The 21,083-nt window shown below is 43.4% G+C and overlaps 1 protein-coding gene and 1 long non-coding RNA gene across 5 annotated transcripts in view; one reads left to right on the top strand and one right to left on the bottom strand.

The window, feature by feature from the left end:
* The window catches only part of DENND1C (DENN domain containing 1C), a 35,925-nt gene extending 16,794 nt beyond the window's left edge, over window positions 1-19,131 (top strand). For 3 of the 4 annotated variants that reach the window (XM_063294376.1, XM_063294375.1, XM_063294374.1), the window contains 14 exons: window positions 3,071-3,181; window positions 3,818-3,918; window positions 4,494-4,539; window positions 6,232-6,333; window positions 7,378-7,503; window positions 8,673-8,774; window positions 10,086-10,173; window positions 10,437-10,477; window positions 12,826-12,897; window positions 13,438-13,488; window positions 14,184-14,321; window positions 16,349-16,404; window positions 18,088-18,298; window positions 18,398-19,131. In XM_063294376.1, coding sequence (XP_063150446.1) covers window positions 3,071-3,181; window positions 3,818-3,918; window positions 4,494-4,539; window positions 6,232-6,333; window positions 7,378-7,503; window positions 8,673-8,774; window positions 10,086-10,173; window positions 10,437-10,477; window positions 12,826-12,897; window positions 13,438-13,488; window positions 14,184-14,321; window positions 16,349-16,404; window positions 18,088-18,298; window positions 18,398-18,979 — 1,827 coding nt within the window. In that variant the 3' untranslated portion in view covers window positions 18,980-19,131. Of the gene's footprint in view, window positions 1-3,070; window positions 3,182-3,817; window positions 3,919-4,493; window positions 4,540-6,231; window positions 6,334-7,377; window positions 7,504-8,672; window positions 8,775-10,085; window positions 10,174-10,436; window positions 10,478-12,825; window positions 12,898-13,437; window positions 13,489-14,183; window positions 14,322-16,348; window positions 16,405-18,087; window positions 18,299-18,397 lie in introns of those variants that run through there. The other variant, XR_010067266.1, reaches the window with a different exon arrangement.
* On the bottom strand, window positions 15,774-16,959 carry LOC134490975 (uncharacterized). The gene is made up of 2 exons (XR_010067267.1): window positions 16,856-16,959; window positions 15,774-16,602 (listed from the first exon to the last, which is right to left on the bottom strand). It is a non-coding gene; the product is annotated as an uncharacterized LOC134490975 (long non-coding RNA).
* Window positions 19,132-21,083: the final 1,952 nt, after the last annotated feature.

Here is a 21,083-nt window from a genome sequence, read left to right as displayed (position 1 = left end):
ATACAATGTAATCACAAATCTGCAGGGCTGGGTGTGATTACATTGTGGAAATCACTGCACATGTTTCTCTGAACTATTTTTTGATTAACATTTCAGAGTGAAGGACTGGCATTAAAAATAGACTCTGGAAGTCAGCTCATCTGAGCTGGGTTTAGCTGTGTTACAGATGGTTGATCCTGAAGAAGGCAGCAGGGGCAAAAAAAAAAAGAAAAATATTCCTTTGCAACACTAATCCAGCAGGCTTTTTGTGAAAAGCCGTTGGTAAATTGTTTCCTTTAGGGAGGGCCATGCAAACATTGACCCTGTTTAAGAGGCATAATCTTGGTCACACGGTGCTGTCTCACTTACTGGCATCCAGAAGCCTTTTCCTGAAGCAGTCACCTCATCTTACCACGCAGCAAGATCACCGCTAGAAAATAAGATGATTTTGGGGGAAGAATAGCAATAACAGGTTTATAAGATGCATTTTAGGTGTTAGGGGTCCAGTGAAGTGCAGCTGGAGGCTGCAAAGCGTGGGAGGGAAAAGAATAGCGACGAAAGTTAACAAAGAGCCCAAAACAGTGGGATAGTGAAGTGATCCAGAGGGCAGTTCCTGAAAGAGGCTGGAGCTGGTGTCTGGGTGGAATATCCTAACAGACCTTGGAATCACAGCCAGACAGTTAAGGAAGGAAACAGGGCTGTTACAGAAGAGATTCTTGAGTCCAGGGTAAGGGGAGAAGTGTGAGAAAGAGAATCAGAGTAATTCCACCTTAATTGCACTAGGTATAGTTTGTACAAGAGACTTTTTTTGCAGGGGGTGCGCCTTCAAATCAGTCTTGACTCCTGGCAACCACCTGGACAAGTCCCTGCAGTTTCCTTGGCAAGGTTTTTCAGAAGTGGTTTGCCCTTGCCTCCTTTCCAGGGCTGAGAGGGAGGGACTGGCCCAAGATCACCCAGCTGGCTTTGTGCCTAAGGCGGGACTACCTTACCCTACTAGCAATAAAAATCTTTCCAGAAATCCAAGTGGTTCTTCTTTCCAGAGTTTGCCAGGCTTGCAGAGCTTGACATTAATCTTGAAAGACCACCAGAGTAATGTTCCCACGTAACTTAGACCTAATGTACCCTGGACTCAAGAATCTGTTCCGTTTCCTGCCTTGAAGGACTTATTGCCTCCTCTGTGTCCCCAAGGTCCCTTAGGCATTCCATCATGGATATGCAGTGAAGGTACATGGAAAGTATTGGTGACAGTGGAAGTATCATGCAGGGTGGGTAAAGAGAGATGACAAGGCATCATGGGATCTAGAACAATACCATAGTGCCATTGATCATGGTATCATTTTAGATTGCTGCAGAGCTGGGAATTGGAGACATTGTTGTACGGTGGCTCTACTCCTACCTCAGTGAGTGGTTCTAGTTGATTGTGGTAAAGGAGAGGTTGGCCTAGTGGCTGCCTCTCCGTGGGGTGCCACAGGAGTCAGCCTTTTACCCTTGCTGTTTAACATTTACATGATACAGACAGGAGAAGTCATTAGGAGGTTCAGGGTACAGTGCCATCAATATGCTGACGATATCAGCTTTATATTGCCACCCTGGCTCCAGCTAGAGATACTATCAAAATTTTGCCCCAGTGCCTGGAGGCTATGAGCATCTAATTGGAACAAAAAGGAGGTTGAATTCAAGCAAAATGGGGTTGTGTTTGTTCTTTGCTGGCATCTGTCAACTCCAGGGTAGTCTCTCAAGGGAGTGTCAAAGCCCCTTAAGCAACTGGTCCTTGACTTGGGGGTCTTCCTGGATTCATGCCTACTGCTGGATGCAGAGATGGAGGCTGTAGCCAAGAGCACATTCAGCAAGCACTGTCTGATATCCTAGTTGCAGTATATCAGGAGGACCTGGCTAATGTGACTAATGCCTTAATCACCACCTAGTTAAACTTCTGTAATGTGCTATACATAGGGCTGCCTTTGAAGACCACTCTGTAACTGTAGGTTCAAAATGCAATGGCCCATGTTTTGGCTGGCCCTTGTCACTCTGAACAGATTACACCTATTTTGCAGGCCCTGCGCTGATTGCCAATAAGTTTCTGAATGCAATTCAAAAGGTTAATTTTTTACTTATAAATCCCTATATGATTTGGTGCAATGGCATTGCAATGACTATCTGCTCCAACCACAGTTAACCTATCTGAGATGAGCCTCCTGGGAAAAACTGCTAGTGGATGCCCCATTCTTGTGAGCTAAGGGGGCTGAGGCCACAAAACATTACTTTTCAGTCAAGTTAGCAATGGTATGGAAGAGCCTCTCATGAGAAATGAGATTGGCCCCTTTGGTTACGGCCTTCCAGAAATTGGTGAAATCCAGGCTTTTCCAGAAGCCCTTTAGAGTACAAGTGCTGCTACTGTATTAACAGTTTTGGTATATTATTTAATTTGGTTTGCATATTGTTGTTGTTTTGGGAAGGAGTTGCTTCAGGATTTACCATGAAAGTTTTCATATTTACTGTATTTTCTGCCCCTATATTGGGATTGCTGAAGGATTCAGCACAGATAAATATAAATCAATCAACAGACAAACAATAGAGGTAATATCAAGGGTGGCTGCATTTCCGTGGCTAGGCTGCCACGGTGCCTTCAACAATTGCATGAGAGAAAACAGTGCAAGGACTGAGTTTGTTCCTGGCAGAAAAACAGGAGGGATTGAATTTCAGTGAAAGAACATGCAAATAGAACATCCCAAACTGAGTTTCAAAGGATCATGTCTCAGGTGATGGAAATAATCTCTTCTGGACACTCTATGGTGCTGTCCCTGTAGAGTAGACAGCGCTGACTCAGGCAATCTCAACGGATGGACTTAACATAGGGCAGCTTTCTATGTTCTGTTTCAGTTGAGTTTTCCTTGCTGTCAGGCTCCTGTTAAGAGCATAGGGCCCGGGTCCTAACAAAGGTGGCAGAAATGCAGGGCCAAGTAAAAGTGGTGAAGGGAAGAGCCATTGTGTTGCCGTGGGTAAAACAGAGGGAAATGGAGGAGGGAGGGAGGGATTTGGTTGCTGAAGCTGTTCCCAGAGAGCCCAACTAAGCATTGGCTTTCCTCGATAGAGAAACCTGACTGAGTTTGTTGTGGCGGTGGACGTGAATAACATGCTACACCTCTACGCAAGCCTCCTCCATGAGCGGCGGATCCTGCTCACCAGCAGCAAGCTCAGCACGGTGAGGCCAAGCGGGTGGAGAAAAGACAAGGCAGGGAGCTCAAAGCTAAGCCTTGGCTAGACCTGGGTGGGAAGGCCTTAGAAATTGCAATTAAGCTTGCTAAGGAATGTGCATTTCTTCCAATTGCAAAGGATCCTCCCCTGGCTCAAAGGTGGATCCTGTGATCTGATATCTTGTGATGAGGCTTCCCAATCAACTGCATTCCCCGTGTAAAAAGAGAATTGGGGCATATTCGCTGGCTGTGCCGCTTGGGGGCTGCACGTTCGGTATCAGGCTATCCTTATATCCTCATAGGGCCTTTTCCTCCCTAAGGCCAAAAGCAGGGCTGCCAGGAAACAGGACGATCTAGCATGTGGAGAGGGTAAGCAGCAGACACAAACCTGCTCCCTCCACCCCCACGTTTACTATCCCTGCCTGTGTAGTGGCTAAGAGGCCCTGATTCAAATCTCAGCTCTGCCATCCACTCACTAGATGGCCTTAGAGAAGCTGCTACTCTCTCAATCCGTACAGCAGGGAAAGTTCTACTCACTTGTCACTTTGGGAAGAAGGATTATGCAAAAGCCAGCCTCGTTATTCGGCTTTCAAGCACCGTCAGTCTCTACTCTAATGAAAGGCGTGTCTCTCATCTCCCCATAGCTGACAGCCTGCATCCAGGCCTCCTCCTCCATGTTGTATCCTATGTACTGGCAGCACATCTTTATCCCTGCACTGCCACCACACCTCCTTGACTACTGCTGGTGAGTGACTGCACCTTCCTCAGTTAAAAGTCAGCTTCTGTAGGTTGAGCAGCCTATGCCAAAGGCTTCTGTGGTTCCCCGCCCTGTACATTTTTGATGTTTTTGATGTTTTCTCCAAAGAGTATTTTAAGGAAATTCGTATGGATAATTTGCAGTTCTTGGGTTTACCAGCATCAATGAGGAGGTGACTGAGGAATATATGTGAGGAACCTGTCTTTTGTGGTACAATCATCTGGACTCAGCTGGCCACTTTTTGTTTAAATCTCAAGGGAAGACTTTGTGAAGGAAAGACTTCATGTGCTGCAGAGATCTGCACAGAAAGGGAATTCAGCCCTTTCTTTCTCCCCCCCCCCCCTGCGATCCTGCCCCCCTCGAAGATGTTGGCCTCCTAAGGCAACAGCACTTCTAAAAGAGGGAAGAAAACTGGGACTTGAAATTATATATCTGGAGGACATTCAACTGGGGAAAGCTGTCACAGTGTATTGTAAGAGAAAAACAGGAGCTAGGAGGCCTATCCTGCTAGGACCCCACAAATATCTGGTGCTAGCTCTAATGTTTCTTTCTTTCATCAACAGTGCCCCTATGCCCTATCTCATTGGAGTCCACACAAGCCTTATGGAGGTGAGATCGCAAAGCCATCTTGTCTTTAGGATAAATGGGCAGGTTTAACAAAGCTGAAGTTGAGTCCCAGCCCCTAAGATAAAGGGACAGGAGGACATCACTGTAAGGATGGCAGGGAACCAATGCCTTCTGTGAATAGGTGCATGGAGGGAAGCAGTTCTAACATACAATGGCAGAGCATTAACAGCTAGGAGAGACGTTATATATTTATTTATTTTATATCATTTATACAGCTGCCCATTCTGCACAAGTGACTCGTTTGACATGAGTTGCAGTTCCCTTTGAATGCAAGGTGTTAAATGAAGTATTTCCCTATACTTCACTCTCCTGCTGGATCAGTTAGAGTTTGCCCCAGCAAATTTTACCACCAGTGGGATATAACCAGAATGAGGTTGAGCCCAAGGTCTACCTCAGGCAGAGAATTTAAATACTGTAGCATCTTCTCCCTTCCACTGACTAACAAGAAGCACGATCTACTACTTTGGAAATTGTGGATTCACCTTCATAAATCTCATTAGCATGCTTTGTACTTCAAGAAGTTCTCATACAGGAATATTTTACGTTCTGGAATATGTGGCAGAGGGCAGATTTCACTTAAGTTATTAAATACGGCAGGTATAAGATTGCCTGCTCTTGATGTTACAGAAGTTTAGCCTTTTGAGAAAGTAAAAATAAAGTCTCAAGGTTGACTCTTGGTGACTAAATGAACACATCCATGTAGCTTCCTTGTGGTTAATTTGCCATTGCCTCCTTCTGGGATATTTACTGACTTCCCAGTCTAGCCTACCATTCTGATGTTTCTTCTCCCTCCCAAGTATTCAACCTGGTCTGACCCTATTTGGCTTTTCTGAGATGAGCCAAGGCTGCCTTAGGTCCTGCTTCTGCTGTGAGAGGAGGACTTACATCCCAGGGGAAGGACCCAGAAGCAACAGCTCTTACAAGATGGCTTGATAGGAATTCAGTCTGCTCCCGTGCCTGTCAAGCTCTGTCTCTGATCATCAGGCAAGCTAAACTTGTCACCCCTGACATATCAGGTGCCACCCCATCTTCACAGGGAGCCACTGGGCTCCATTCTGTCCAGCCAGGCTCCCCACTGAACAGCCAGGCAAATGCCATGTGCTCTCTTCCCAGGCCCTTCCTCCTGAGTCACGGAATCTGATCTAAATAGAATGAATTTTGGCCAGGCATGGATGGAAAGCATTTCTCAGTTCAGGAAAACAAAAACAAAAAAACCCAAAGTGATATAGCCAGAAGCTTTTGCTCTCCCCCCATTTTCCTTTACCTGGACATTAGGTGCTTTTTGCTTAGTTAATTCTTTTGTTTTGTTGCTTCTGCCCTCCACCTTTATTCCAGGCACCTCTAAGTATCTTGTTGCTATTTTGCACAAGCTCCGAGCTGTACCCTGATGTTGCAAAGGATTCGGGGGTGCCCTTTTCAGAGTGTAGTTTCTTTGACATCCCCAGAAGTCAGCGTTGCTTGGATTTGCTTGTAGTCAGGGCAGCCTTGTGAGGGTTGGTTGATTGCTCCGTGGAGGTTTTTTTAGCAGCTGGTTGAAGCATTTCTACCTTTGGCCTCATTCACTTCTTCATTTCCATCATCTTCATAGTAGCAGGTGACCCTTGTGAGCCAGGCTACCTAAAGGTAAGAAGATTTAGGAAATAGCTCTTCTCATTGTTTCTCAATTCTTTCTAGAGCGTGAGGAGCAAAGCCCTGGAAGATGTCGTCATTCTTAGCATTGATAGCAACACAATGGAATCACCCTTCCAAGACCTGGAAAATCTCCCAAGTGATGTTGTTAGTATTCCTTTCTTGAGCCTTTTTCAAAAATGCAGGTGTTTTGACATCCTTATGACTACTCAGAGCCTTGCTTTATTTTCTCTACATAAGGAGCATTTTCCCTCCTTGCCCAGCACTCTGGTTTGTCCTGATGTAAGTTTAAATTATGTGAACTTTAATTTCAAATGTTTCATTTTCACTTTACACTAATTAAAGCATTTATGTGTAGCTGTGCATATTTTCTTTTGCCCCCTCCTTTTCTGAAAACAACACTGGCAAAACGGGAAGAGGGGACACTTCCCAAATGGAACCTTTAAAATATTTTCCTATTGTTGCAAAACTGGCTAGCCACAATTAGGAAAATTGAACTGGTGTCAGTGGTAGGCAAGGTTTACTATCAACTAGGACTCAATAAGGCATTACACCTGGGCTGCAACAATCTGGAAGAGTGAGAGATTTCTGTATTCCTTTGCTGCCATCTAGTGGTCACTCAGAGTTCTGCTTTGTCCAGATCTGGTAATCCTACTAAAGGTCCTATGATTCCATTAAGGTCCAAATTTTCATTTTTTAAAATTTATAGCTTTTATACCAGTTCTTTCCCCTAAAAGTTTAAAAGGTTGTACAGGACAAGCTTTACAACCTTTATAACCCTGTGTGGTAGGTTAGGCTGAAGGAGAATGTCTTATCCAAAGTTACCCAATGAACTCCATGATCTGGCCCAGTCTGACACCTTCATCCTACACTACATTGGCATGGATCACAAAAAAAAAAAAAAAGGAACAGGCCATCACACATAGGATAGGATACTGCTCTAGTGACAGCTGGGGCCTGTTGTATGACTGTGACTGTGTTACAGATATAGCAGATGTAGACCCAGCCATTGTTGATCGTAAACCATTCTTTCTAGCTTAGCATTGGCTGTGAATCGGGCTATTACGGTTTAGACACAAAACTATGGCTAAAACGAACCTTGGCTTCATACAAATGTGTAAACCCAGTCAGTATCTGAAAAGGCCTCTGGATTTAAGATGAATATATATTCTTCTCTCTGTGTGTCTCCAGGTCTCCCTACTGAAATTCCAGCTTAAGAAGCAATCTGCAACCACTGGGGATGGAGTTGCACGAGCCTTCCTCAGGGCCCAGGCACTTCTCTTTGGCAGCTATCGTGAGGGACTCGTTTGTAGTCCGGTGAGTGGTTTCTCCTGTTCATTCAGCCCCCCAGCTGGAAGGGGAAGTTCTACACAGCTCCCTTTTTCCCCACAGAAACTTTGGAGATAGGGAAGAACGGAGAGACATAAGAAAGAATGTAACCCTTCCTTCCCTCCTTCCTTCCTTCCACATTTGTCCCCATCCCGTTTTGGGGTGAATTACAACATGAAATAAATCAATAAAAATAAAAATATAATCAGTAAGAATCGTCCTTTAAAAAAACAACCAAAAATAAATATACATGTAAACAAAAACAAATTTGGGGCTGGCCATTTTTGGTAATTGGGCACCACCTTTGTTTGCTTGTCTGCATTTTGTTTGAGCCTCCAAGTTCTATGGGGTGGTGGCAGCAGCATGATAGCTTCACAGGTTGAAGGGGACTAAAATGTTAAATAGAGATTAAGCTTTGCCAAGGGTAAATTGGTTTGCAGGTTTTTTTAATGAAAAAAAGTTCTCAGTAAAGTTTGGTTAGTCTGTCCCAGGCATCTCTCACACACGTTTTTCCATACTTTCTGAAATACTAAAGGGAAGGATATTCATACAAATGGGCCATTAAAAAAAAGGAAACTTTGTCTCATGCAGCAGTGCCCTTTTATTATATTTTATAAAGGGTTTTTAAAAATGAAAAGAAGGCATACTAATACCAGAACAGGGTTTTCAGTGAAGTAAATCAATGTCTGGTCATACCAGAGATGACAGCACCATTGCAAACACCATTCAGTTAAGTTCACTTATAGCGCCCACTTTTGTACCACTGGATGGATAGAAACTGCTTAGGGCAGTGTTCTCAACGCTGGCAACTTTAAGATGTGTGTTCAACTCCCAGAATTCCCCAGCCAGCATGCACCTTAAAGTTGCCTACACTGAGAAACACTGGCTTAGGATCTGGGATTGTGAGCGAAAGCCATTGCTTGGGATAGATCTGTAATGAAATTCTCAAAGCAACCATCTTCTGTGGTTTCCACTGTTGGAATTACTGTCATCCAGAAGAATATTCCAGGGATGTTGCTCTTTTTTTCCCCCAGCCCTAATTTTCCCTACCACTTTCTCCTTTCAGCCCCCTCATCCCGGTCTTTGAGTCTCTGCCCATCCACCACAGTCACACACTTGCTATCACCGCTCCTTTCCCGATCCATCTTTCTCAACAGGGAAAGGACATATCCTTTTGCCAGGAGAGCTTCCTAGAGCAGGGATCCGGTGCGATGCAGGACTTCCTCCAGCGGGCCGTGCACCTGCAGCTCTTCAAGGAGGTACAAAATGGCAGACCTGGTGGATTCCCAGCTAGCTTTCCAAGCAAACACTGGGGGAGGAGGGAAATGGACTGCCATCATGTTCAGCCCACAAAGCAAAAACTTTCACAAACCAACCCGCATGCATATATAGAAGAGATTCAGCCACGTACAGACTCCTGAGTAATGCAAGCAAAGAGCCCTTGTCTGACTCTTCCATTCTTCTAATTTAAGACGCCCCATATAGCCACCTCTTGGTACCACCCAGAGATATTCCCGTACATCCTCTTGACACATGTCTTCATAACAGATTGACCCACATTGGGTCCAAGAATTTTGACAATTTATTCTTTTTATTATGCTGCTGTTTTCATTGCTTACAGTAAGTCTTCCATCACCACATGGCAATGAAGCATGTCCATACAATATTCATTTCCTTTTGCCCTCCCCCACTATTTTCCCTCAGCCTGCCCCTCCCCTACCAGTTTTCCTTGCTAATGCTATTCTATAATTATCACTGTGTAATATTAGTATTTCTGAACTGCAGGGACTGTTTTCATACATTTATTTATATCCTATCCCATATTTAGGCCAACAAATCAATGCTCTTGATGATTCATCCTCTCTCTTTTTTAGCCAAAAGTGAGAGTGATGGGCCCAAAGCATTGAGAGAGCTTAATGCCGAGTATAATCTTGCACCTGGGCCTTCTCAATTCTAATCCACCATAGCTTTGCTGTCTTTAATCTGTCTTTTGGGGTGACAAACATGCATCTGATGAACTGTCCCACAAGACAGTGTGCAAAGATCTTGGATGCAGCTCTAGGCTTACAGCCTGGTACTCTATGCTCAGATCTGTGAAATGCTGGCAGCTAGAAAAAATGAAACAGGGTCTCTTTCATTCCAGTTTTATAACAACATACAGGGAATATACACTTTGCAGTTATAGGCAAAGAGGGTATGTCACCTACTACGGTACCTACAAATTCTATGCAAATCAATGAAGTCCTTTGCCAGAATATTTAATCCAGTCAAATTTCTGCTGTATTGGGATGGAAGGCTGAATTGAAAGATAAAATAAAAAACAATTTTTTTTCATCTTATCCTTTTTTTTAGAATTCAGTCTTCTTAAGGTGACTTGTCATATTCCCACTGATTTCCTTGGTTGTCTCCAAGGAGGATGAGACATTAAGTGCTTCTCTGCATGCTACCTTATTTTTTTCTGAATACCTTAAATACTTCTCTTCAGTGGAAGATGGTTCTTTCCTATTTATTCTAATGAAATCCTTCTTTCTATTTCTCTCCAATCTTGCATTCATTCTCAATGCTGTCAGTTCATCAATGACCGTCTGGAGAAGCTAAATGCAGAAGAGGACTTTTCTGATCTCTTTGAGCAAGAGATCAACAGCAGCTTGTCCCCAGGTAATGTAGACCCACCTTGTTTTGTTTCCTTGTTCAGGGACAATGGATATGCAAAGACCCTTATGCTCTTCCTAACATCCTTTCCTTTGTGGGCTACTTTTTAACTGTTGTTAAAAAAGCAAAAAAAAAAGCAAGAACTATTGGGAGATAGCTGACACTGTATGTCAGATACATACATTATTCTGAATATGCAGTTCAAGGCCCATCTTCTGTAAGGGCCTGCAGCCAGGTTGAGAATTCACCTGTGCCCACTTCCTTCCTAGGTAGTATGCACTCTTATCAGCTGTGGGTGGAGAGCCTCAAGGTAAGGAAATACATTTTCATCTAAGAGGGACTCTTATCTTCTAGTAGCAATTATGTCTTCTAATTATTGCGGCTCCCATCTTTTGTTTGTTTAAGCTGAATTTGTTCTTGTTTACAAAGCTGTTCCAATAAACCTGCAGTAAAGTAGATCTGGATGGCAAAAATCCAGATGACTGCTAGATGAAGCAAAGATCTCTTGTTGCCATCTAGTAGTTGTCTGGATTTTTGCAGCCCATATGCAGTCACCCTAAATGAAAAACCAGTTTGAAAGACATTCCTCTAATATACTTGTAAGTAGGTTCCTACCACATTTTCTTCATATGCCATAATTCAAGACGATTAAGAGCTGCAGGAGTTTAACCTGTGAAAAGGAGTTAATGTTTAGCTGGGTAAATGAGCCTGGACCAATATCTTTATTCCTACTTATCCATTTCTTAAAAATAACCTGGATGCAAAAGAGCTAGGCATGTGAGTGAGACCTGCAGCATTTGAGAAAATGCCTCACTTCCATCCTTGCCAGATATTCTTATGCATTCAAGACAAGACCAAAAAAATGTGTCTGAGCAAACGCTAGAGCTTTTAAGATTACACGTAGGTTCTACTTAGTGTAAGAAGCATGTGTTTTTTTGTCAACTAAGCCTATTTCTTATTTTTATTATTATTGCTGTTAAGAGAACAATACATTTAATGATGAGAAAAGGGATGTTAAAAGGGTTTTTTTTCCAACACATGTATAATGCAGAATGCAACTTGAATTTATGTCTCTTGTGCCTAAGTCTAGCTCCAGTTGCTATGAGTGACCATTGTTGATCTGGGCATGGACACCTTTCTAGGCATCATCTATAGATCATGAGAAAAGTACTGCAACAAATGTGGATGGGAGTGAGTTAAAGAAGGCTCATTTTAGGCATGTTGTTGTTGTTAGTTGCTGTCAAATTGTTTACAACTCATGGCGATCCTATGTATAACAGAATGAAATGCTGTTCAGTCTTGTGCCATATGCCTGACTGTTCCAAAGTTTGCATCCATTGTTGCCGTAATTGTATCAATCCATCGCGTTGAAGGTCTTCCTCTTTTCTGTCGGCCCTCAACTTTACCAAACAGGATGTCCTTTCCAAGCGATCGGTCTTTCCTGATGATGTGCCCAAAGTATGAGAGTTTAAGCCTAGTTATCTTCGCCTCTAGGGAACATTCTGGTTGTATTTCTTCTAAAACTGATTTGTTTGTTCTTCTGGCAGCCCATGGTATTTTCAGTAATCTTCGCCAACACAATTCAAATGCATCAATTCTTCTATCTTCCTTTTTTAATCTCCAACTTTCACAGGCATATGTGGCAATTGAGAAGACCATGGCATGAGTCAGACGCACCTTTGTTTTTAAACTGACATCTTTACTTCTGAAAACTTTAGATAGGTCTTTGATGGCAGATTTTCCCAGCACGATAAGCCATTTGATTTCTTGATTACTACTTCCCTTGGGATTGATCATTGATCCGAGTAGACTGAAATTGTTGACGACTTCAATTTCTTCTCCATTTATTGTGACATGGTTTATTAGTCCATTTGTGAGTATCTTCGTCTAATCTACCCAGTGAAGAACAGTCTACAGAGAAGCTCTCCTGCAGAGTATTACTGTATTCCCACAGGAGAGCTTGCCAGTTAGTTGTTCTTCCTTAGGTAAATTTGGATGTCTTCTACCCTTAAAATGAGCCTTCTCTGACCCAGTGCCATCCACAGTGTTTGGATGTTTCTGAGGTTTTATTTTGATTAGTTTTGTTTGGAAGAATATCTGGTTGCCATTTAGGGGGCAGGGCTCTGCCATGTAGCAATCAGAACTTTAATAATCTTCCAGGCAGGTTAGGCTGAAGACGTTGCTCCCTGAATTTCCCCCCAAAACTGCATGTTGATCCCCAGTGTTAGTTGAGGTAAGGTACTGGCTAAAGAGAAATGCTATGAGATCAGGATGTCCTCAATACGAATTTTGTCATGGACCCACTTTTCAGGCACCAAGTCTTTGGGCCATACCAAAAGATACCCTACATATATTTCCAATATGAGGGTAATTCTGATCTACTTTACAGGGAGGTTGTTGTAAATATCCTGCTTAAGGGACCTGTTGCATGTTAGAAATTCAGATTAGAAAGTGTTAGAAATTCAGCACCATTTTCCTGGGTGAGCTTCCTTGTCCACTTGGGTTTTGCTGTAGAACTTCCTTTGATAAGTTGCTCCCTTTGCTCTTCCACTCATTCAGACACCAGGGTGCTCCTTGAATGTCTTCTTTCAATAGCTACAATTGAATGGGAATTGATTGCCTTGCTCTTAATAGTCATGTCTGTTCATTTCTCTCTAGAAAAGTGGAGGAGCCCTGATAAGTACTATGAAGAATAAGGCCAATCCAGCTGTCAAGAGTGCATACAAATATGTAAGGCAATTTTATCATCTTCATCATCATTACTATCATTACTATCACCACATTTCAGGATTCTCCCAAAATGGCTTATAAGAATATTATTTATTTGTTTTTAGATGTATTGTTTGCAAAACTAAAAGAACAGAATTGAAAAGAAAAAATCAAATGGCAAAATAAAAAACAACTGTGAGAAAAAAAGGAAAGAAAACATGGGAGCATATATGTGCATGGGTGGATTGGTAGAGATAAAAGTCCTGTAGATAGATATGCATATCTTAGAAGCAATTCAGATAAAGTCTCCTTTGAGTCAAGCTCAGTTCCAGAACAATTGTAAATAAAAGTACAGCACAGTATAACAAATGTTCTTTACAATCAAACAAATGAATATACCTTTAAGAACCTTCTCACAGAACATTTGGTAATAATGGCTCTGGGGGAACGAGGGGAAGAAAAAAGCAATTGAGCTGGTTCTTGGGATGGCCCCTGCCTGCCTGCCTTCCTCCCTCTAAATTTTCTTTAATTATATACATCACTTTGTTTTGCATCTTCCAGGCCAAAGGTCATGCCAAAATCAGGCTGAAAAACATGCGGAGCCGCCTAAAGGTAAGAAACAATTTCCTATTCCAAACTTTTCCTTAAAAAAATTAAATTGTTATAAAGGTGGGAGAGGGGAGAGAACAGATGGAAGAAATAGGAATAAATCCATTTTAAAAAGTAGTTAGTATACTAACATCCAGCTAGAAGGCAGCACATAGCTGATGTGGAGAAGTTTAAAAATTTAGCAGCATCTGACTTAGTGTTTGGATGGGAGACTTCCAGGGAATACCAGGACAATCGGCTAGAGTGGAAAGTAAAACAAAACAAAACAAACAAAAAGAAAAAAAAGCATCGCAAACCACATCCATGCTGTTGCCTAGAAAGCAACACAGCCATGTCCTTGAACTCACTAGGAATCAAGGTCAATTAGAAGGAGGCTTGGTCTTGTATTTTACCAAGAGTTTGCTCTATTTTGCCATTTTTTTAGGATATTGATCACCATAACTATTATGAGTAATGGCATGCAATTCATTGAGTCATTGCGTAGCTTCCTTTCATTTTATGTCTCTTGCATTGCAAGTTGTCCTTCAATGCATATACACAGGCCCACACATGAAACGAATATAATAATTTTGTAACTTCTGGCCTATATTTGAGCCTGAATGCGCAGGGATTCCCCGAGGCCTGAAAAATATTTCAAGGGTTCCTCCAGGGTCAAAAGGTTGAGAAAGGCCGATCCATATTATGCTGTTTTCTTCTAGGATTCAGCTCTACACCAGTACAGAGAGCAGGAACATTCCCTGAATTACAGTCAGATCTCCAGTCCCATCCTGCCTACCAGAAATAAACAGTCTGAGAACCTACAAAGGCGATTGCCCATCACCCAGCACTTCGGGAAGGTATTGGGAGAATGGAAATGTTAACGGCTTAGAGAAAGTAAGAGGCCAGATCAGGGGAGCTTTGGAGGAAGGAAATGAACAAGAGCAAAGGAACAGGAGTGGTGCCCATTACTGCATGGCGCAAATGTTGGGTGTCCTCTGTAACATGCCCATGATTCTTGGACCACTTGCTTCAAAACTCAAAAGAAACAGAAAAGGGCATATCTTTGGTGAAGAAGTAGGCAGGAAGTTTTGAATGTGTGCAACTTGCGTAATCAGTAGCGGGGAGTAGAACAGGAGTAAATATTTGGAACAGGAATCCAAAGTATATGCTACCTTAAGGCCACCATATCTTGTATGGCCCATTCTCAATCATATGGCTTGGAGCTTAAAAGCAGTACTTTTATCACAGCCAACCAAAGGCTTACAAAATAGGCCTTTGTAATATTTTATAACGTTCTATTGGCCTTTATCTTCTCATAACCACCCAGAGTCCCTCCTTTGGGGGGGGGAGATGGGTGGTGATAAACTTTGATAGATAGATAGATAGATAGATAGATAGATAGATAGATAGATAGATAGATAGATAGATAGATAGGCAAGCAAGCAAGCAAGCAAGCAAGCAAGCAAGCAAGCAAGCTTAGAACTGCAGTTTTATCCTGTTGTGCCCTGGGGCTGAAAGGAAGAAGTTAGCTGTAATATTAATAGCAGCCAACTACAAAGAGGTTTTGTGTGCTGCACAAGAAAATTCAGAAGAGCATTTATGTGAAGTGAACTCACATAGGTAATGTTTATTTCAGTTCTAATGTTCAAAATCCCAAAGTATTCTACATAAAGCAGGAAGTAACAGTGCCACAGGATAAAAAATACAGTTAAAATTTCAAGACAAAAACAACTTGTTCTGTGTCAGCTGAAGTGTTAATGGCTTCCCCTGAATAATCTTGGGAATTATAGTCTGCTATAGTCTGCTATAAGGGACGCGGTGGTGCTGCGGGTTAAACCGCTGAGCTGCTGAGCTTGCCAACCGGAAGGTCGGTGGTTTGAATCCACGTGACAGGGTGAGCTCCCATTGCCAGCCCCAGCTCCTGCCAACCTAGCAGCTCGAAAGCATGCAAATGTGAGTAGATTAATAGGTACCGCTTCGGTGGGCAGGTAACAGCGTTCCGTGTAGTCATGACGGCCACATGACCACGGAGGAAGTGTCTACGGACAAACGCTGGCTCTTCGGCTTTGAAACGGAGATAAGCACCGCCCCCTAGAGTCAGACACAACTGGACTTAATGTCAAGGGAAACCCTTTACCCTATAGTCTGCTATAGACATTTTCTATGGCAGAGCCTTAATGTTTACAACAGACAGGTGCATGCTTCCTTTTAAATTCATGGTAAAGGGCAATAAATAATTTAAAATATTTGCAGATGCGGCTTTCTTTCCATCTATATGGATGCAGGCAAAACACAGAGTATATGATTGCTTGGTTCAGAAATCATGCACAAAGGCTCTCTTTGGACAGAAGTGGGAGAATCTACAGAAGCAGAGTTGGAGCCTTCTTTCTGTTGCAACTTTCTTCACAGACATTCATTTTCTAACCCTGGAGAAAGGGAATTATATGCCACTGCTCTTCTTGGCAATTAAGAGTGTTGAAGGAATATCAAAGGATGGTGGCTCATGCAACCGCATTTTTGATATATTGGAAATCCTTGCCCCCCACCCCTTCCCAGAAGTATAACTAGACTCTGCTTGCCTCTTACTAGACCAACTAGTCTTCTCCTAACTGGATATCTGCCAGATGTTCTGATTCCAGTCCCCAGGAATCCCCAGATGGCAGGACCATTGCAGAGACTTTTGAGACCTGAAGTCCCAGACCATATCTGCAGGGCAATCAGTATAGGGCAGCCTGCTGTGATGACTCAAGTGAGGAATATATAGCTCTAGATCCCAAAGGAAAGGTTCCACAGAACTGCCTGTCCCATCAAAGAACAGAGAAAGGTAGCTGATCCCTTACAAGTCCAGCGTCCCACAGTGACTCAGGTTCTCTCTTCTTTTCAGTCTCGCCCCAGGCGACCACCAAGACCGAGCAGTGGGACAGAACTGGAGGCTCAAAGGTAAGGCAAGCTAAGCAAATGGAGGACAGCTGGATTCCACCAGCTCTTCATATTCTCACAACTGCTCTTCTTTATAGCTGGGTTCTGTATGTGTGTCAGGCCAGTCCCAAGAGCCTTTGATGCCTGAGGTGGAAAAAGGAGCTCAGTCTGCAAGGAAGCACTTCTGCACAAACCACAGGGAAAAAAAGCGGGGAAGAGCTATGTGTCCTGGCTTAAGCAAAGACCACGCTGAGATGAGGAGAATGTCTCTAGTGTTTATTAAACTGCTATAGTAGACAGAAAATCCTATCAAACTGAAGGAGCGTGGGAAAACCCAGACAGATAAACCCCCAAACTCAAGGCAGGTCTGTTCTGGGTTTCTCTGAAGGACAGCTCAAAGCCTCTAAACTACGCATGAGTTTTCCCCCCTGGATAGCCCCCCCCCCCCGCTCACCATCCATACTCATAACACTATGTCAAGAAAACTGTGTTCAGTTCAAACTGTCACACTTCAACGCTATACACACCATCTCTAGGTATAAGTCTTGTTAAAATTTAATTGTTGGGAAACAAGACAAACACTAAGAGTTGTCATGTTTCAGAATTATGTTGAGATTAATAACTACTTTCTGTAGTGAGATAGTCAAGCCTACACTATTATTCCTGCTACTACATTCCAGCTAAATAGCTTAACTTAAATTCATTTAAAAAATGGCAGTATGAAATTTAGATGAATGCCACTTGTCAAGAATTCCACTTCTGGGCAAATGCAGGAGCCCCACCCTGCTTTAACAAAACCAAACATACACCTTTAGTTTTATTTCATAAACATCTTTGTGGGGAGTTTTCAAGAGTATGGAAGGAGATCTATGGAGGGTCTACACATGGCCTGTGTCCAGAAAAAATATAGAAAGCCTAGAGGCATCTGCAGGACTGGAGGCTTTTGCAAAGTGAAGAAAGGGGCATTGCCCTCTGGTTTCACAAGCTCTGCATGCGGCATCACACCACATGTACGAAAGAGGCAGAGACAAGATGCTGCTTTTTCTATTTGCCTCCTCCCTGCTTGACCACCCTGTGGACGCCTCTGGTGGTATTGTGCAAACACAGCCTGAGATTAGCTTATGTGGTCTCTCCCTAAGTATTGCCTTTGACTCTCAGCTTTAAAACACATATTCATCTGCTTTTTAGTTTCCTTGCACTTTTTGTGAGAGTAGCCATACAGTCCTCGATGAGCAACACCACAAGGAGGTCAGAGAGGAAGAAGCGAAATGCATGCATGTTAGCAAATGCTAGTAAAGGTAAAGGTTTCCCTGGACATTAAGTCCAGTCATGTCCGACTCTAGGGGGCGGTGCTCATCCCCGTTTCAAAGCCGAAGAGCCGGCATTTGTCCGTAGACACTTCCTCCATGGTCATGTGGCCGGCATGACTACACAGAACGCCGTTACCTGCCCACCAAAGCGGTACCTATTAATCTACTCACATTTGCATGTTTTCAAACTGCTAGGTTGGCAGGAGCTGGGACTAGCAACAGGAGCTCACCCCGTCACGCGGACTTGAACCGCCAACCTTCCGATCGGCAAGCTCAGCGGTTTAACCCGCAGCGCCACCTTTACTTAAATCCAGTTGCTAATAAGATCGTTTCTCCGGTATTTTAGTAACGGCATCACCTATACGTCAAGCTCTTTCAAATGTTTGTTTTCCAGGGATGTTTCTACCCCCTTCACACCACCTTCCCTGGACTCCTCTCTGGAACGTGAGAGAGGTGAAAGTTACATGAATGCAGAGAAGTTTGACCTCTTAGGTGAAATTTTTGAGACACTAAACCTGTTGGAGTCAAACCAAGCTCAACAGCCTCTCTACGGGACCCGCAGCTTGGATTTCAGTAACCTTGAAGAGGAGAACTTCTATATGAAGGTAAGCCCTCCCAGCTCAGATTCTGGGTACCTGTAAAGATGTGCAGCTGCCATGGGAAAGGTGTGGATATTAACCCTGCCCCCTCCTGACCTGTTGCAGCTGAGACCCAGTGGAGACGCCCTCTACGAAGCCCTGTGTGAAGAACAGGGTGATGCTGATGACCCTCTATCTGAGGATACAGTGTTCCTGGGCTACCTGGATGAAAAGAACATGTCAAGCACTTCGCTGTTGTCTGCCAGAGCTGCAAGCACAAGTAATGAGATGTGGGACCACAGTCCCCCTGAGCTGCAAGGTAGTCCTGGTCCTGACACCCCAACTCTTTCCCTGCAGGAGTCTAGCAAAGAGCCATCAGAAATGGCGTTGACCCAGAAGGCAGATCCTGAAGCTGCCATTCCTAGTTCAGTTACACCAGAGGGCTGCACTGCTACCAAGTTGGGACAGGAATGTAGGACTGACCAGACCCTTGAGCCCCCAACCAATGAGAACCCTGAGGCAGAGTCATTGGTTGCTAGTAGTTTCACCATCCCATCATCTGCAAGCCTGTTACAAACAAAAGTCAGTGACTCTGTGGCAAAGAAGAACATCCTAGGCAGGGTCACCAGCTTACCGCCCCCGTCAGTTTCTAGGCCCTTGATACAGCCTAGGGTGCTGGAACTGAAGAAAAGATTTGAGGCATCCTGAAAGAGCATCCTGAAAACAAACTGGCTGTATGTTTAAGAGAAAATAACTTTGTGTTTGAGTCACAATAAGCCCCTGAACTTGGAGGCCTTTCCAGCGGGAGCAGCAATGATAGAAGGGCTTCATCTGTCCGGGCACATCAAAACTATTGCTAGAAGCAGAAAGGGGGGGGGGTCTATTAATAGCACAGGGGAAAGGAACACTCAGTTTATCTTCAGCCAACTCACAGGACTTCAATGGGAGAGAACTGCATTTAAATAAATGAATTTGTTGAACTGGGCAGAGCTCCTTTCCGCTGCTAAGCGTGGAAGACGGCTTTTCATGTCAACCTTTCTCAAGCAGTGTGTCAGGAAAAGCAGGTAACATGAGAATGAGCTGCTATTGTTGTGGCACAGTTTGCATACATGAATAAGCCACTGAAGATCAATGCCCATAAATAAAATCAAGCAGTATTACCTAAAGTGTAAGATGTGATGATGGGTGTGTATGTATGAGAGAGCGAGCGAGCAAGAGAGCTCCCTCATCAGCTGGTTTTTCTGTATGCTGTGAACTAGTCCTTTGCCCTCTGTGTTGATAAAGCCAAGGATCCATCAGAGCAGTACTGAAGAAATATGATAAGCCCTTTCTAGGTCTAGTTGTCATGTAAATAATTACAAAAAAGCAGCCAGAAACAGCTGCTGGTTTATCAAGCAGTGTTAAGGTAGTGTAAGAACCCTTAAGTCTTAAGTGGTCATAAAAGGGTGAAGTTACTCCTGAAGGAAAAAAAATTCTAGTGGGTGACTTTATAGAAGACTTCCTCAGTCTAGCTTCTAGGTTGTATTGGATCAACTCCCACAATTGGACACTAGCCATTCTGTTAAGATAGAGCCCTTTTCTGGTAACCTTCCCAAGTGCTTCTGGCTACAGGCAACATTGTTTCTTGCTATTTTAAGATAAGAAATACATGAAATTACCTACCCCGTTGCAGCCTTCACTGCGCATACATGCACACATACATTAAAGTTGTCCAATCCTGAATAAAGGGATCCTTTCAGAGATCCAGCACAACTTGCACTTGCTTTCCCACCACTTCTTAAAGGGAATCATCAGTCCTTGCACTGACTGTGTTATCTAGTTGGGTAATGAAACATCTGCAACCCAACAACCAAGCCCAGAGGGAATCAAGAACTCCACAGAAAAACTCAAGGCAACAGGATGGGTAAAAGTTCTTCAAAAATTGGAGTTTGGCCTTGAAAACTTCATCATGGCCTCCAGGCTTATATTTCATTCAGAATCCACAAGAGCAGAAAGTGTGGCCAATGCTACAATTTTTTCAGAACTGCACAGCTCTATTTTGTGAACCCCTGTAAGCAAGCTGCAGCTTCCAAGGCAGATCCCCATTCAAGCCAGGGGCTCCGAGGGGATCTGCCTTGAATTTACTGGGCTAAATGAACAAACAGGAGGCCTGAAAGTAGAAAGTGAGCAATTATACTTTATCTGTAATTAGTATTACGAGAGCTAGTTTGGTGTAGTGGTTAAGGCACCAGGCTAGAAACCGAGAAACGGTGAGTTCTAGTCCCGCCTTAGGCACAAAGTCAGCCGGGTGACCTTGGGCCAGTCAGTCACACTCTCAGCCCTAGGAAGGAGGCAAGGGCAAACCACTTCTGAAAAACCTTGCCAAGAAAACTGCAGGGACGTCCAGGCAGTCACCAGGAGTCAAAAACTGACTTGAAGGTGCACACACACACACACACAAATAGTATTGGTAGATACCAATTATATTTAAAAATTCTATTTCCCAGTAATAAGTTGGATGCATAGCAGTCTTTACAAGAACACCAGAGTCGTTTATCTGTCTCTGAAATACAAGGAAAAAGTTCCTGATGGTAAAATCTGTACCATAGTAGAACAGTCAGTCTGTGGTGGTGGAGGCTTCTTCATCTCTAGAGGTTTTTAAGGAGAGGCTGGATAGCCACATTTCATGGATGGTTTAGTTGGGTTGTCTGCATACTGCAGAGGGTTGAGCCTTGGGCTCCCTTCCAAGCCCACAATTCTATTAGTGTGTCTGGAAAGTTACAAGGGCTAAACGACCAACTGAACAGTACGATATGGTGCTGCCACCTAGTGT

The sequence above is a fragment of the Candoia aspera genome, chromosome 2 (genome assembly GCF_035149785.1).
Source record: "Candoia aspera isolate rCanAsp1 chromosome 2, rCanAsp1.hap2, whole genome shotgun sequence".
Lineage (NCBI taxonomy): Eukaryota > Metazoa > Chordata > Lepidosauria > Squamata > Boidae > Candoia > Candoia aspera.
This window is presented reverse-complemented; position numbering and strand designations above follow the sequence as displayed.